At 39.2% G+C, this 15,677-nt stretch overlaps 1 protein-coding gene across 8 annotated transcripts in view; it reads right to left on the bottom strand.

Moving 5' to 3' along the window:
* HERC2 (HECT and RLD domain containing E3 ubiquitin protein ligase 2) overlaps positions 1–15,677 on the bottom strand; it is a 232,745-nt gene that overhangs the window by 205,208 nt on the left and 11,860 nt on the right. For all 8 annotated transcript variants that reach the window (XR_004380894.1, XM_032843125.1, XM_032843126.1 and 5 more), the window contains exon 3: positions 13,518–13,632. Coding sequence is in view for 7 of the 8 variants with exons in the window: in XM_032843125.1 (XP_032699016.1) it covers positions 13,518–13,632 (115 nt within the window). In the remaining variant the exon portion in view is untranslated. The remainder of the gene's footprint in view (positions 1–13,517; positions 13,633–15,677) is intronic.

Raw genomic sequence — 15,677 nt, 5'->3', positions numbered from 1 at the left:
AATGAAAACTACAAAATACCACCTCACACCAATCAGAATGGCTAAAATTAAGTCAGGAAATGATAGTTGTTGCTGAGGATCCAGAGAACTCTTACACAGTTGGTAGGCATGCAAGCTGGTACAGCCACTCTGAAAAACAATATGGAGGTTTCTCAAAAAGTTAAAAACAGAGCTACCCTAGAACCCAGCAATTACACTACTAGGTATTTACCCAAAGATACAAATGCAGTGATCCAAAGGGGAACCTGCACCCCAATGCTCACAGCAGCAATGTCCACAACAGCCAAACTATGGGAAGAGCCAAGATGTCCACCAATAGATGAACAGATAAAAAAGAACCGGCGTGTGTGTGTGTGTGTGAATGAAATGGAATATTACTCAGCCATCAAAAAATAAATGAAATGAACAGAACTAGAGGGTACTATGCTAAGCAAATAAGCCAATCAGAGAAAGACAATTATCATATGATTTCACTCATATGTGAAATTTAAGAAACAAAACAGCATCAGAGAGAAAGGGAGGGAAAAATAAAACAAGACTAAATCAGAGAGGGGGGGAACCATAAGAGATTCTTCACTATAGGAAACAAACTAAGGGAAGGGGAGAAGGGAGAGGGATGGGGTAACTGGGTGAGGGACAATAAGGAGGGCCCGGGATGTACTAAGCATTGTGTATGATATAAGACTGATCAATCACTAAACTCTACCTCTGAAACTAAAAATAAGCTATATGTTAATTAGTTAAATTTACATTTCAAAAAATAAAACTTGAAAAAATTAAAAATAAAAAAATAAATGTCATATATATATCATTCCATTTATATGACAGTTCTCAAAATGGCAAAACCACAATGATGGACAACAGATGAGTGGTTGCCAGAAATCAGGAGTTGGGGGACTGTGTGACTCAAGGAGCAACAGGAAAGAGTTTTCTAAGGATGATGAAACTGTTCTGAATCATGATCACAGTGATGGTTATGTGAGTCTATATATCTGTTAAAATTCACTGAAGTAAACACCTAAAAGGAATAAACTATACCATATTAATTTTAAAAATAGGAACTGTTTAAATGCTTTTCCCTAAAATTACAATAAAATTTCAATTAAGTTCAAACATGTATTTACCACCCAGCACATTAAAGCACCATGGAAAACACTTTGATACAAAAGTAAGACAACTTCTATAGCCCAAAAGAACCTCTAGAAAAGACATAGCACATAATCAGTACAAATCTGGATTTGGCAAGGGTCCTGAGTCAAGTATCAAGGAGCAGGGAGGATAGCTGGAAGAGAGTTTGGAAGAAGTATTTTCAGTCAAAGAGCTGGTCCTGAAAGCTGGAGCAGGACATAACCTTGGGCCAGTAAGACATGAGGAAATGTATTAAGGGTGAGGGGAGAACTAGTCTGCACCTGCAATAGATAATCAGCTATCTTTTTATTTTTTAAAGATTTTATTTATTTATTTGACAGAGATCACAAGTAGGCAGAGAGGCAGACAGAGAGAGAGGGGGAAGCAGGCTCCCCACTGAGCAGAGAGCCAGATATGGGGCTCGATCCCAGAACCCAGAGATCATGACCTGAGCCGAAGGCAGAGGCTTAACCCACTGAGCCACCCAAGCACCCCAATAATCAGCAATATTGACCACAGAAACTAAACACAAATCTAAATAAGTCTGATTTATTTAGTCCCTTATTTTAAACTAATAACCAGGAAAGTGTGACAACAAAGTAGAATCTTCAATGAGATATACAGGCATCTGGGTGCCTCAGTCAGTTAATTGCCTGCCTTCAGCTCAGGTCACAATCCCAGGGTCCTGGGATTGTATCCTGCATCAGACTCCCTGCTCAGTGGGGAGTCTGTTTCTCCCTCTGCTTCTGCCCCGCCCCCCTACTCGTGAGCACACCCTTTCTCTAAGAAATAAAGAATTAAATAAAAAATAGGATATATTTAATTCTCAAAAATCATAACCCAGAAAGTAGCACAGGAGGGGTGGGGCAGCTAATGGAAAATGAAAATAAGTTGTGAACTACATACGACTACGTAAGAGTACCTAGCGAAACAACATTATACTTTTTAATCTTTACAAATGACCCTTCAAGGAGATAGGCTTTCCTGTCTCTGGTTCACAGATATAAAAACTGTGCTTCACAGAGTAGGTCCTAGCCAGGGAAATAGAGCTGGGATAGAACACAGTGCTGGCTCTAACTATAAGGATCTATTATCTGGGGGGTGAGGGGGCCGGTCCACTGACAGAGCCAAGGGCCAACTCTAATTCAAGGCTGGTTTGTGTCTGACCCAAAAGCAAAGATTTTATGATTTTAAATGACTGAAAAATAATCAAAAGAACTATAATAGTTTATACTATGAACATTATATGAACTTCACATTTTAGTGTCTGTTAATAAAGTTTTATTGGCATGCTGCCACATCCATTTGCTTATTAGTTTTATATATGGCTGCTTTGGCACAACAACTACAGGGTCCCATAGTTACCACATCATTATGGCCCACAAGGCCTTAAAATATTTGCTAACCTGACCCTTTACAGAAACTTTGCCAACCCCCGATCTGAAACCATTCTACAAATGTTACAAATAAGAATACAAAATTCTCATTTTATTTTTAAGATTTCACTCATTTATTTGACAGAGAGAGACAGAGAGGAAGAGAGAGAGCACAATCATGGGGAGCAGCAAAGGAAGAAGCCGGCTCCGTATTGAGCAAGGAGCCCAATGTGGGACTTAATCCCAGGACCTTGGGATCACGATCCAAGCCGAGGGCAGACACCTAACCAACTGAGCCATTCAGGCGCCCCCAAAATTCTCATTTTAAAGTTGATATACTGGTCATGTAATCTCTTGTCCAGGATGAAAAGCTTTGTTTGACAGTCACCAGGAAGCAGACAAGAAGCAACACTAAGCACACGTAACATTTTACTCTCAGGAGCATAAATGAGAACATCCACAACAGCAAAGGCAGGATAACACCACTGGAGGTTAAAAAAACAACAGAGAATAATAATGAAAAATAATTAGAAGAAGAATTAGGATGACCAGTTCAGAGACAACATTTCAGTATTTGCTCTCTTTTTTATGGATGCAGGGTTCAAAGTTTATAGAGAGAGAATTAATAGAACACAAACTGCCCAAACAAATCACAGATCATGGAAAGCTCAGAAGGGGAAAGTGGGGAAGCTGACCTTCCTATGAACCCAGGACAATAAACCCTGAGGGGCCACTGATGGGAGGCCGCTCTGCCACCTGGTCCCTGAAAATGGAACTAGGACTAGATGACCTCAGGACTTTTAAGACATTCCTGTCCAATTAAGTGAGGAGGTTTTTTACAAACCATCCAAAGTGATTTCCATTCAAATCGCTGTGTCTAGGACCTACAAAAGGAGTTTCAAGGTGCAAAGGCTTGGCCAAGGCTTGGGGCCCAAGGGCAGCAGCAGCCTAGAGGTAGAAGAGGCTGTAAGGCTCCCCCAGGGCTGGCAGGAAAGGCATAGCTGCGACAGCCCGGGGCCACAATCACGAAGACCAGCATTTCAATGTTGGAGAAGGTTCACTTATGTTTTGTTTTTACCTTAATCACTACCATTAAGAAAGCCTGTTCACTATCATTTGCTTCTCAAAAATAGACTGTAGGAGAAAACTTTGGGTAACTAAGCATATTAGTGTTCTCCACAGAAAGAGAACCAACAGAATGTGTAGGAAGAGAGACAGAAAGGGAGAGATGGAGAGAGAAGGCATTTATTTTAAGGAATTGGCCCATACAATTATAGAAGTACAAGTCCGTGGCAGGCTCAAGACCCAGGAAACAGTTATGTTACAGTTTGAATCCAAAGGCAATCTGGAGGCAGAATTCCTTCTTGTTGGAGGAGGTCAGTCTTTTTGCTATTCAGGCTCTTCAACTGACTGGATAAGCACACCAACATTATGAAGAATAATCTGCTTTACTCAAAGTCCATGGATTTATATATGAATCTCATCTAAAACACACCTTCACCTGGAATTATCCAGAATAATATTTGATCAAATATCTGGGCACCATGGCCCAGCAAACTTGATACATAATTATCACACTAAGAGTCCCAATTAATCAAATACTAGTTAAAAAGGAGGGGGTATAGCTCAGTGGTAGAGCATTTGACTGCAAATACTAGTTAAAAAGAGATATATTGTATGTTTTTGTATGACATTGAAATTTTTTTCTATTTATAAGGAAGTACAATTTTAAGAGATTTTCACTATGAAAACTTTCTAACAGAATACAAACATAGAAGTGGCCATTCAAATTTCCCTTGAGATTCTACTGCATTATAAAGATACAATGTAATATCTACTATGTCTATCTCATTATTAGTAACATAACAGACGTAACATGGCACCCTTACAATTTGAAGGTTTTAGCAGCAGATTAAATACAAAGATGCATGTGTTCAATTGACAGGAAATTTTAATTGTCAAGTGAAAGAGAAAAAGTGATCCATCAAATCAATAATGGAATTTTAAAAGACCGAGAAATAAAATTAAGGAAGAATATTCAGTAGAATGGATAACAGAGGAAGAAAAACTTAAAGTATCCACCTGAATGACATAAAAGGGCACTTACCCTCAATGTCCCATCCTCCTCAGGTAATTTGTATGCCCCTAGTCAGCCTGAAACTGAGAGCACACACTAACTCACGACAGAAAATACTTATTGGATCGCTCTTGGATGGTACTCTGCTCAGTGCTGGGGGGTACTACGGTGAAAAAACAGAGCCTATCCTCACAGGTCATGGCCATTATAAAGTTGTTACGGGCAGGGTGAGGGACATCAACGTCAACGCACAGCAGGGTGAGGGGATGTGAACAAGGCACAGGGCCTTGGCATGTGATCTCAGAGACCTTCCCTGGGAGCTTCTGGAATCTCCATGTTCTGTTTTCTTCTTATCTCTTTTCTTCCTGCTGACACTTTTTTATTGGTTGTCGCACTTTCAATGTAAGCTCCCGGAAAGCAGGGGGCCTACCTGGCTCATTCACCACCAGATCTTAGCACCTACAACCACCCTCACTGACAGAAGAGGACCCCGACAAGCTGGATGAGACTGTGACTCAATGACCAAATCAATGAATGACTCACATGCTGCACAATTCACCGCATCTCCCAGAAGGAGAGTACTTTTTAAAGAAGTTCCACAGACTGTGGTGTGGAAAAGGATCTGAATGGCTAACACAGGGAGCAAAGAAGAAGCTACAATTCTGCAGCACAGCTCAGGATGATCCATGGTCCTAGCCAGTCCACCCGCAGTCCACAGCACCACTGCAATATGGGTTGTGCTTCTCACCCACACACTCATCTCTCCTTGGCTCAATGCAGATGGGCTCAGGAGGAGTAAATCTTCTGATTTCAAAGAAAGATAAACTAAAGTCAAGGACAGAGATTGAGAGATTCTATGATACATTTTTGTACATTTCTCCTAATGTGGGCATCAGTGTAAATACTTTTAATAAGATAAAAATGTTTAAAAGGTCTAACACTAAACGTAGAAATAAATAAGTAATATAAAAGATTTGAATTCATTCTTCCTGCACCTCCTCTAATCAAAAACAGGAGTTTCAGTCTCTCAAGCAGACATGTCCCTTCACCAGCTGACTTATTTAACATGGGAACATGGCCATCATTCACCCTAGGTACTCAGCACAGAGGATTCACAGAGACAAAAGAACTAATGAACAGACAGGACACTGACACTTCTGCCTGCACTTATGCACCACTATGAGAATCACAAACTATTAAGCACCACAGACTGGGAGCCAGGTACTATTCTATGCACACCATAAATCAATTCAATAATCAACTTCAACCCCATGAAGTAGGTCTGTCTTTCACCAATCCCGAGATGCACCTTTCCCAAAAGTCAGCATGCCAAATGGGATGAGTCAGATTCATAGGCAGTGAATTCTCTCCTGGTGATAAATAACAGCACATCTTACTGTTGAGGCATCTTAAACTTGTTGAAATGTACTTCTTACCACCCGGATAGTGCACAGAGCATATATCTCACCCAGAGCCCTGGACTGGTAAGAGCAACACCACCCCACAGCAGGCCCAAGGGTCTGTGTACCTCCCCACCTCATAGCCACTGCAAGGTCAGATACTAATATGCTGACCAGATTTGTTTTGGGTGGATGAGACTATGGTGAAACATCGGACAAAAATATTTCAGACTCATTCAATGGAAAACCCTATATAGTCAAACAGACCCTTGATATCAAATACCACTGCAAGTACCCTTCACTATGTATGTATATATTTTCTTACCTCTGCAAGGAATTATTAACCATGAAGTCTATTAAATCTACTGGTACTCCTATTCTGATTCTTTTAAAAGGAATAATAAAGGCTTACACAATCTAATAAAATGGAAATCAAGAATGCCCAGAAAACAAAGAAACTTCTAATACTTAAAAACAGTAGCCAGCGTTTTAAGGAGGGAGGGGGGATCTCTCAGAAATGAAAACATTGTGCACTATCGGTGGAAAGGTAAACTGGTACAGCCACTGTGGAAGACAGCATGGAAGTTCCTCAAAAAAAAAAAAAAACAAAAAAAAACAGAACTACCATATGATCTGGCAATACCACTCCTGGGTGTATATCTGAAGGAAATGAACAAATTCAAACAGGTATCTGTACCCCCTTATTTCATTGCAGCATCATTCCCAATAGCCAAGAAATGGAAACAACCTAAGAGTGTGTCAACAGATGAATGGATAAAGATAGATGTGGTGTGGAATGGAATATTATCTCAGCCATAAAAAAGGAAATCCTGCCATTTACAACAATGGATGATTAGAACATTATGCTAAGTGAAATAAGTCAGAGGAAGACAAGCACTGTATGATCCACTTATATGTAGAATCTAGAAAAGATAAACTCACAAGGAATAGATTGGTGGTAGCCAGGGGCTGCAGGAGTGGGGGAAATGGGGAGATATTAGTCAAAGGATATAAACTTGCAATTACAATAGGAATCAGTTCCAGAGATCTAATGTATCTTATAGTGACAATGGTTAACAATAGAGTTTTGTTTACTTGAAATCTGCCAAGAGCATAATGCTTAAATATCCTCACCACACACACACAAAATAATAATTATGTGATCGAGGTGTTAAGCAACCTTACTAGGGTAATCATTTCACAATGTATGTGGGCATTCAAATCATCACACTGTACAGCTTAAACTTACAAAATTTTAATATATTTCAACATAGCTAAGGAAAAGAAAAAAAGAAAAAAATCTCTTAGGGAAAAAAATCTTTTAGAAACTGCTAAATCAGAAGCACCTTTATACATAGAATTCAGATTCACATAATCCAGATTTCCCAGAATACACATAATTCCCAGGATTCACATAATCCTGATTTCTCTGCAGAAATTAGACTGACTAGATAATACTGATTAAAAACAGCTCTAATTCCATTTCCTGATGTGCTACCACAATGGCATACAACAGAGCATGTAAGTTTTCTAAACCTTGGGTTTGTTTACTCAAGGGACTTTTCTAAACCTCCTACATGAGTTTTTACTCATCAAGTAACCTGACATGACTTCCATATGTGTAAGAGGGTGAAAATGTAAGATTATAGGCTCACTCTAATTGAATTAATATAAAATTCTGACAAACTTTTTTTTAAAAGATTTTACTTATTTATTTGACAGAGAGAGAAACAGCAAGAGAAGAAATACAAGCAAGGGGGGTGGGAGAGGGAGAAGCAGGGTTCCGGCTGAGCAAGGAGCTTGATGTGGGGCTCAATCCTGGGACCCTGGGATCATGACGTGAGCTGAAGGCAGACGCTTAACGAGTGAGTAACCCAGGTCCCCTAAATGTACATTTTATTTTTTATTCTTTATTTTTTTTAAAGATTTTATTTATTTATTTGACAGAGAGAGAAACAGCAAGAGGAGGAATACAAGCAAGGGGAGTGGGAGAGGGAGAAGCAGGCTTCCCACTGAGCAGGGATCCCAATGCAGGGTTCAATTCCAGGACCCCAGGATCATGACCTGAGCCAAAGGCAGATGCTTAACAACTGAGCCACCCAGGCACCCCCTGAGAAACTTTTTTGTAACAGCAAAAATTATGCTGTTCTGTAGTGTATTAGCTTAAAAACAATATTCAAGTCTTTCATTAACTCGAAGACACTTGTCCTAATATTAAATTGGTTAAATCAATAGCTAATCTGTGAACCCCTGAACTAATGCTAAGAGAGAATTCTAGTTTATCAGCCACCAGGTTAATAAATACAAGCACATATATTTTTCTCTCAGATTGTTACTACAATAGCAGGATGCAAAAACAACTTTGCAACTCTTTTTTTTTTTAAAGATTTATTGAAATATGTGAAAGAGTTAGAGAGACAGAGAGAGCACATGCCCAGGAACAGAGGCAGAGGGAGACAGAATCCTTAAGCAGACTCCCGGCCTAGTGCTGAGCCTCATACAGGGTTTAATCCCAGGACCCTGAGATCATGACGTACGCTGAAATCAAGAGTCAGCTACTTGACTGAGTCACCCGAAACACCCCCCACTTTGCAACTCTTAATAAGCATGTTCTTTTTGCTCATTAAACATGCAAGATGGGGGGGGGGGTCTTATAATGTGGACTTCAGAGCTCTGCTAAAATGCTCTAACACCTACTTCCTGCTTTTTTAAATCTGTGGCATAATAAAAATATATATTTGGTCTCAGAGCTCCTAAAACCCTTGGAATTTACTGAGGATAGGCATGTTTTTGGTTATTCTTAACAAACCCCTTTCCACCACACCAGAGTTTATACTAATGAACTGACTCGGGGTAGAGCCACTAGACAGCCTCAGTGTGGGCTGGTCACCAAAAGGAGAAGTGATTAGAGAGTAAGAGCTGTCAGTCTTACCTCCTGACCTCCAAGAGGGGAGGGAGGCTGGGGATTAAATTATAGAAACTCTTGAACTATCAGATTGGGGAGTTTCCAGGTTGGGGACACTCGGATGTGCTGAGGGAGTAGAGGGACCAAGAGAGGGCAGAGAAGCTCCAAGCCCCTTCCCCAGTTTACATTCCCACCGATAGTATACAAGTGAGTTTACCTTTTCTAGATTCTACATATAAGTGGACCATAAATAAACTATTAGCTTCCCCTATTCCTTGCTCTATGCATCTTTTCCATTTGCCTCTTCCTGAGTTGTATCCTTTATAATAACCCAATAAACATAAGTAAAGTATTTTCCTCCATTCTCTGAGTGGTTCTAGAGAATTATGGATCCTTTGAAGAGTCATGGAACCCCTGAATTTGTAGTCAGCCAGGTAAAAGTGTGAGAAGTCTGGGAATCCCATTTGTGGCTGGCACTGAAAGTAAACGCAGTCTTGTAGGACTGAGACTTAAATTCATAGGGCCTGCGCTAACTCTAAAATTGAACTGAATTGCTTGACACCCAGTTGGTGTAGAATTATAGGACTGGCGTGGAAAAACATGTATCTGATATCAGAAAAAAACATTATCTAAATTAGAAGTTACTTAATTTGGATAAAAGTAATATGGATGATTGAGATTAAACCAGAAAGAATGTGGTAGAAAAATATAAATATATATGCAAATGATGAATGTTTCTATCAAGGAAAAAAGATAGCATTTTTGTCTTAAAGAAAAATGTCTAGTTATACCAGAATATGAAAGAAGATGGTAAGGGCCAAGTGAGCAGATACAGTAAAATGTACAAGATTCCAGGGAAAGTGAAATTTATCTGCCTTGGTTTACAAAACCAGCAAAAATGTGTCAGAATTCACAAAGCTAATCAATAAACAAAACTGTGAGCCTTTTACTGACTAACAGACTGGGCTTCCTCTCTTCCTCTCTCCCATGTCAGCGTGGAAAAATCAGAGTACAGCCATTTTCTCTCAAGCCCAGGTCAGCCTATCCTGGAAGCTGTCTGATACCATCTTCCCAGGATCAGACTCTAAATTCTGAACTAAAAAATCATCAAGGTGTTTTTATATCCAAATGGTCTTTGGCACTTTCCAGATCACCAAAATAACAAACATGGGTTCCCACATCACAGAATTCATGATTAAATGCTCACAAGCAGGAGGAAGGCTGAACATAAAATTAGGTAGAGCTGGGATGTTCCTTATTTCTCTATTAGCTCACCACTATCATTAAAGTTTCCCTATGTTCCAGGCCCATAATATGGGAAGAGCTAGTAAATCAAAAAAAGAAAACTAAGGTACCTAGATTAATTTCATACAAGTATAATGTTATGTAAACAAACACTCTACAGTTCCCAGTACAATGAGAGGCCCTAGAGATGCAACCATGCCTCACTGCCCTTGCCATGTTCTAACCCCCGGGGTGGACAATAGCCAAATCCTCACACACAGCCATGAAGCCCACCCTGCCAAGAATTTTAGTCCTATCCATTCTGATACTGGTGCTACGTATAATTAGTTAACCAGAGCTTTATGTATTACCTGTTTCCTTCCAAAGTTAAAGGCCAAAAATGGGTCTTCAACAAACAAGAACAAACACAGAGCCTCAGTGGAATTACCAATCCTGTAGGGAACAGACTCCCACAGAAGCTGACATCACCCCTTCCAGTAGATACCAGGCAGACTCCCAGAGGTGGTTTAAGCCTTCCATCAAGGACTCAAGATCCAAAGCAACAAGAATTAATTATGGAGAGGCACCTGGGTGGCTCATTCGTTAACTATCTGCCTTCAGCTCAGGTCATGAACCCAGGGTCCTGGGATCGAGCCCCACCATGAGGCTCCCTGCTCGGCGGGAAGCCTGCTTCTCCCTCTTCCATTCCCCATGCTTGTGTTCCCTCTCTTGCTTTGTCTCTGTCTGTCAAATAAATAAAACAAAATTCTTTTTAAAAAAAAGGGGGGAGGTGCATAAATAATGAATCTTGGAACACTGAAAAAAATAAAATTTAAAAAATAAGAATAAGGGGCGCCTGGGTGGCTCAGTGGGTTAAAGCCTCTGCCTTCGGCTCAGGTCATGGTCTCAGGATCCTGGGATCAAGCCCCGCATCAGCCTCTCTGCTCTGCAGGGAGTCTGCTTCCTCCTCTCTCTCTGCCTGCCTTTCTGTCTACTTGTGATCTCTGTCTGTCAAATAAATAAATAAAATCTTTAAAAATAAAAAAAAATAAATAAGAATAAAATAAATAAATAAAAAAGAATTAATTATGGAGGACGGAATAAAATTATCAGGGAAATCTAATTTGCTTCAGAATATTGTTGGGTTTTTTTAATAGTCTTATTTCCAAAGCCGCTCATGAGAAGACTTTTTTCCTTTCCTGTATGTCTCTAACTCCTAACGCAATAGACTGTGCCTATACAAACAGCATGACACAGCCTTTGAAAAGCAGGCCTCATCAGGGGGACTTGGAAATGTGCTAGAAATGCAAATTCCCAGGCCCCATCACAACTCTAAGGAAGCAGAGACTCTGGAGGTGGCGCCAGCCATGGGCATCTAACCAATCCCTCCAGGTGATTCTAATGAACAACAAAAGCTGAGAAGCCTTGGGCTAGGGATTCAAGATTTAATTCTTTGAGTTCTCACTGCAGGAGAGTCTTGATTAATTTTCCTAATACTTGTGGCCCTCCGTGCACTGGCTTTCAAACTTCAGGGTATAAATATGCAACTTGGAGAATGTGTCCACTGCATGAACAGACATACTTCCCAGGATTTAGATGCAACAGGGAACGTGAAAGAATACACTTCACTCCAGTATGGCACAACCCACTTCTGCCGTTTCTTGCTCCCTGCTCTCTTTTCTGTCACCGCTACGCACCCACTGCCTGTTATGCTTTCCACAGTCCTCCACTTGGAGGCCAGTGCCCACTTCTCTTCTATGACCCCAAACACCACTATCTGTCAAGCACAAGCCAGGTCTCTGTAACTGTTGCTCAAACTTCAACCAACACTCCATGCCTAAGATGCTCCCACCCTGCATATAGGTGACATCACAGGGTCTTTGTCCTCCGTTACTCATCCTGGTATATGGATGCCTTTTCTGGCCCATAATCATGAATTATTGCGGGAGAAAGTACACATTTAATGCTTTTTTACAACCTCCAAAGAAAGCTATAAAACCAGCAGGAAAGCTGCCAATCAACACAGAATATAATGGAAATATTCCTGTTCCAAAAAGAAAAAAAATCAAAAACTTATCTTTTATCTTTGAGCTCTTAAAATTAAAACACATAAAGAGTACTGACTAGATGCCACACACATACAAAAACCTCCAATTACCATATTTATATACAATATGAAGTCATAAGCTCCATGGAACTATAAAATGTTGATCCTAATGTCAATAAATTACATTTATAGTATAACAAAAATAGCAGTGACATTTTCTCAAAAGGCCTGGCTTCAATTTCCAGCTCTGCGCCCATTGTTTGTGCAAACTGTGGCTTCTGTTTCTTGGTAGAGTTGAGGATTAAAGGAACTAATGAGAAAATACTTTCAAGAATACATATAACAGCTAAGCAAAGTACTGAGTAATATCATTTCTACTATCTGCATAGACTGAAAAGGTTTATAATAAATAAAAAAGTTCATGCTTAATTCTTCATACAAGGCCAAATCTAGACAAAAATAAAAAATAAGCTTAGCGTATCTTTTAGTAGCCTCTTTAGCTTTCCTTTTTTTATATACTACATTCCCTCCTGTACCTTCCCTCAAAATAATAAATACAAAAACCCTAAATGAGGTGTTAAATAAGAAACAGTCACTTGAAAAAGTCTAAGACTATAATCCAGTCTGTTTTTTGTGAGGCAGGTCCAGGGTGGGTACAAGCATCCATTTCTTTTTAAAAGCTCAACAGTTTCTGTCTCATGGCCAAAATCAAGAGCAAATGAATTGTCATTGAAAGTCTTGCTGATGGGGGAGCCAAGTGGTGGATATTAAGGAGGGCACGAATTGCATGGAGCACTGGGTGTGGTGCAAAAACAATGAATTCTGTTACTCCAAAAAGAAATTAAAAAAAAAAAAAAAAGTCTTGCTGACTTTTCATAACAACACGCCTACACAAGAGTATTTACTGGTATTTCCCTGTGAAAAATACAAGATTAAATAAAATAAGGGGCGAAGTGCAGTCCACAGTCCAAAGGCTTCCAAAAAGTGTTTTCTAAGTTGCCACAGGAGAGTGATACAGGAAAAATTTCAGGAATAACTATTTCCACTGAATCTTAAAATAATCACTATTTATAATTAGTCAAGACAAGATATATTACAAAACTTAAAAGAAAAAATATTAACTGGGAAGGACACCACACCAAGGTAGCTTTGCAACAGGAAGACCCTCATTCACAAAGAGCAATGAAATCCAAGTGGCTCATAATGTTAACTACAATGTAGACAACAATCTCCAAAGTGAAAACAAAATTTTAGAATTATGCTTAGACACTCCTATTCCTATTGCACATTCCAAAATTTCTAAAAAATATAACTTATAAAGGTCTTTACAAAATGAAAACTACTAGTAAAATGTCCTTACCTTTTCTAGGAGGAAGCTCTCCATTCTGGTTTAATTCCGTTCCTGTATATACAATTTCTCCATCTTTAACCATTTCATTCCACAAGCCACAGAGTCCATCTCTTGTGAATGCAAGCTGGTAATGATAAATAACATAAACTTACAGAACAATCATAGAGTGCAATTCTTAAAGAATGATATATTAAAAAAAACAACTCATTTCCTCTCATTTATTCAATCAACGTTTAATAAAAATCATCCCAAAAAATATAATTAAGTGAAAAAGGCACAGTGCATAATAGTATATAAACCTCCAAAGAAAGCTATAAAACCAGCAGGAAAGCTGCCAATCAACACAGAATATAATGGAAATATTCCTGTTCCAAAAAGAAAAAAAATGCTAGCTTTGCATAAAATAAAAGAAAAAAGACATGCACATGTGCCCTAGAAAGATTAACCAGGAATAAATAATAATGATTACCTATAGAGAGACACCTGTGACAGAGGAACATGAGCACCAGAGATTAACGAAAGCAAGATTTTGAGTAAACTTTATATATTTTTACTTCTAAAACATATAAATAATTTTCATCTTCAAAAATTCAAATTAAATTATAAAAAGGAAAAATCTACAACTGGCAACAAGCAAATTAACCTATGTTTATCATGGAGAAAAGTACTTCAGGGATCTTTTCATTATATATCTTCAGTCAAATATACTCTAAGGGAAAAATATCTTCAACATTATTCACTGGTCTTACTGATAATCATAGTATTGATATTAAAATCTTTGAACTATCTAATATATATTGTGTGATACAGCAATGTTAACAAAATAAAACATATGTTTATAACAGTTATGTTAGTGTTATTAGAAACAAAGCTTTTAAGTATAAAAGAGATAAGAAATCAAGGACATTTTTAAGAACAAATTGGACTGGAAATATCATTACAAATTTACATCTGAACAAAACTGCTTGGGAAGGACCCAGAATGAATGACAGACACTGAGAGCAATGAGTACACCCAGAATCCAGACATCAGTTTTTTGGTTTTCTTTTTTTTAAAGATTTTATTTATTTATTTGACAGAGAGAAATCAGAAGTAGGCAGAGAGGCAGGCAGAGAGGGGGGGGGGAAGCAGACTCCCTGCTGAGCAGAGAGTCCAATGCAGGGCTCGATTCCAGGACCCTGAGATCATGACCTGAGCCGAAGGCAGAGGCTTAAACCACTGAGCCACCCAGGCGCCCCCACCAGACATCAGTTTTTAAGTCTCACTTTCCAGTAAACAAAACCTGGGCTCTTGGAGAAAAAAGACCATGATGTCATGGTCAGGGCAAACAAGGTGAGCCTAGAATATTTTGTGTTTGCACCCTCACCCCAAAAAAAGCTGTGTAAGGCCTTGTGGGAACTCTACTGGCCAAAATTAAAACAATTTGAGCATCAAAATACATAACTGCAGTGGACTGCAAAAGTAAATAAAAACATGAGTCCACACTGATATTCAAAGAAAAAAACATAAAACAGAAGTACTCTCACTTGTCAGTATTAGTCAGAAAAGGCCCCCCAAAGCAAGCAGCCAACGAGGGCAGGGGCATGGTAGACACCCAGATGAGGCATCCATTCTGAAAAGTGTAGGTACAACAGAAGCCCTCTTATCAGAAACACAAAACACTTTTCACTAAAAAGGCACATCTGTTTGGCCATCTTTTAACGAAAGGCCAGCACCTTTCCTTTATTTGTAAGTCCACTAACTCATTCCTTGTCATCATTCCAGCATGCACCACCCTTATGAAGCATCCACTATTTCCAGTCTCCATTTCTTTACTTTTTTTTTTAAGATTTTATTTGTTTGAGAGAGAAAAAGAGAGCGTGCAAGCACAAGCAGGGGAGAGCAAGAAGCAGACTCCCTGCTGAGCAGGAAGCCCAATGCTGGACTCAATCCCAGGACCCCAAAATCATGACCTGAGCCAGAGGCAGATACTTAACCTAGTGAGCCACCCAGACACCCCTCCAGTTCTTTAAATGTAGCAAGAATTAAAGGGCACTCTGTCAGTAATCTCAATATAGAATTCCTCTAGACTTTTAAGACATTTTCCCCAATCCTTTATAGTTCTCTTTTACCTAACCTGTTCAAGTAACTTTTTTAGCATCTCACTTTTATCCAAAGCACGTGTAGTAA

The sequence above is a fragment of the Lontra canadensis genome, unplaced genomic scaffold (genome assembly GCF_010015895.1).
Source record: "Lontra canadensis isolate GAN:19392208 unplaced genomic scaffold, GSC_riverotter_1.0 scaffold135, whole genome shotgun sequence".
Lineage (NCBI taxonomy): Eukaryota > Metazoa > Chordata > Mammalia > Carnivora > Mustelidae > Lontra > Lontra canadensis.
This window is presented reverse-complemented; position numbering and strand designations above follow the sequence as displayed.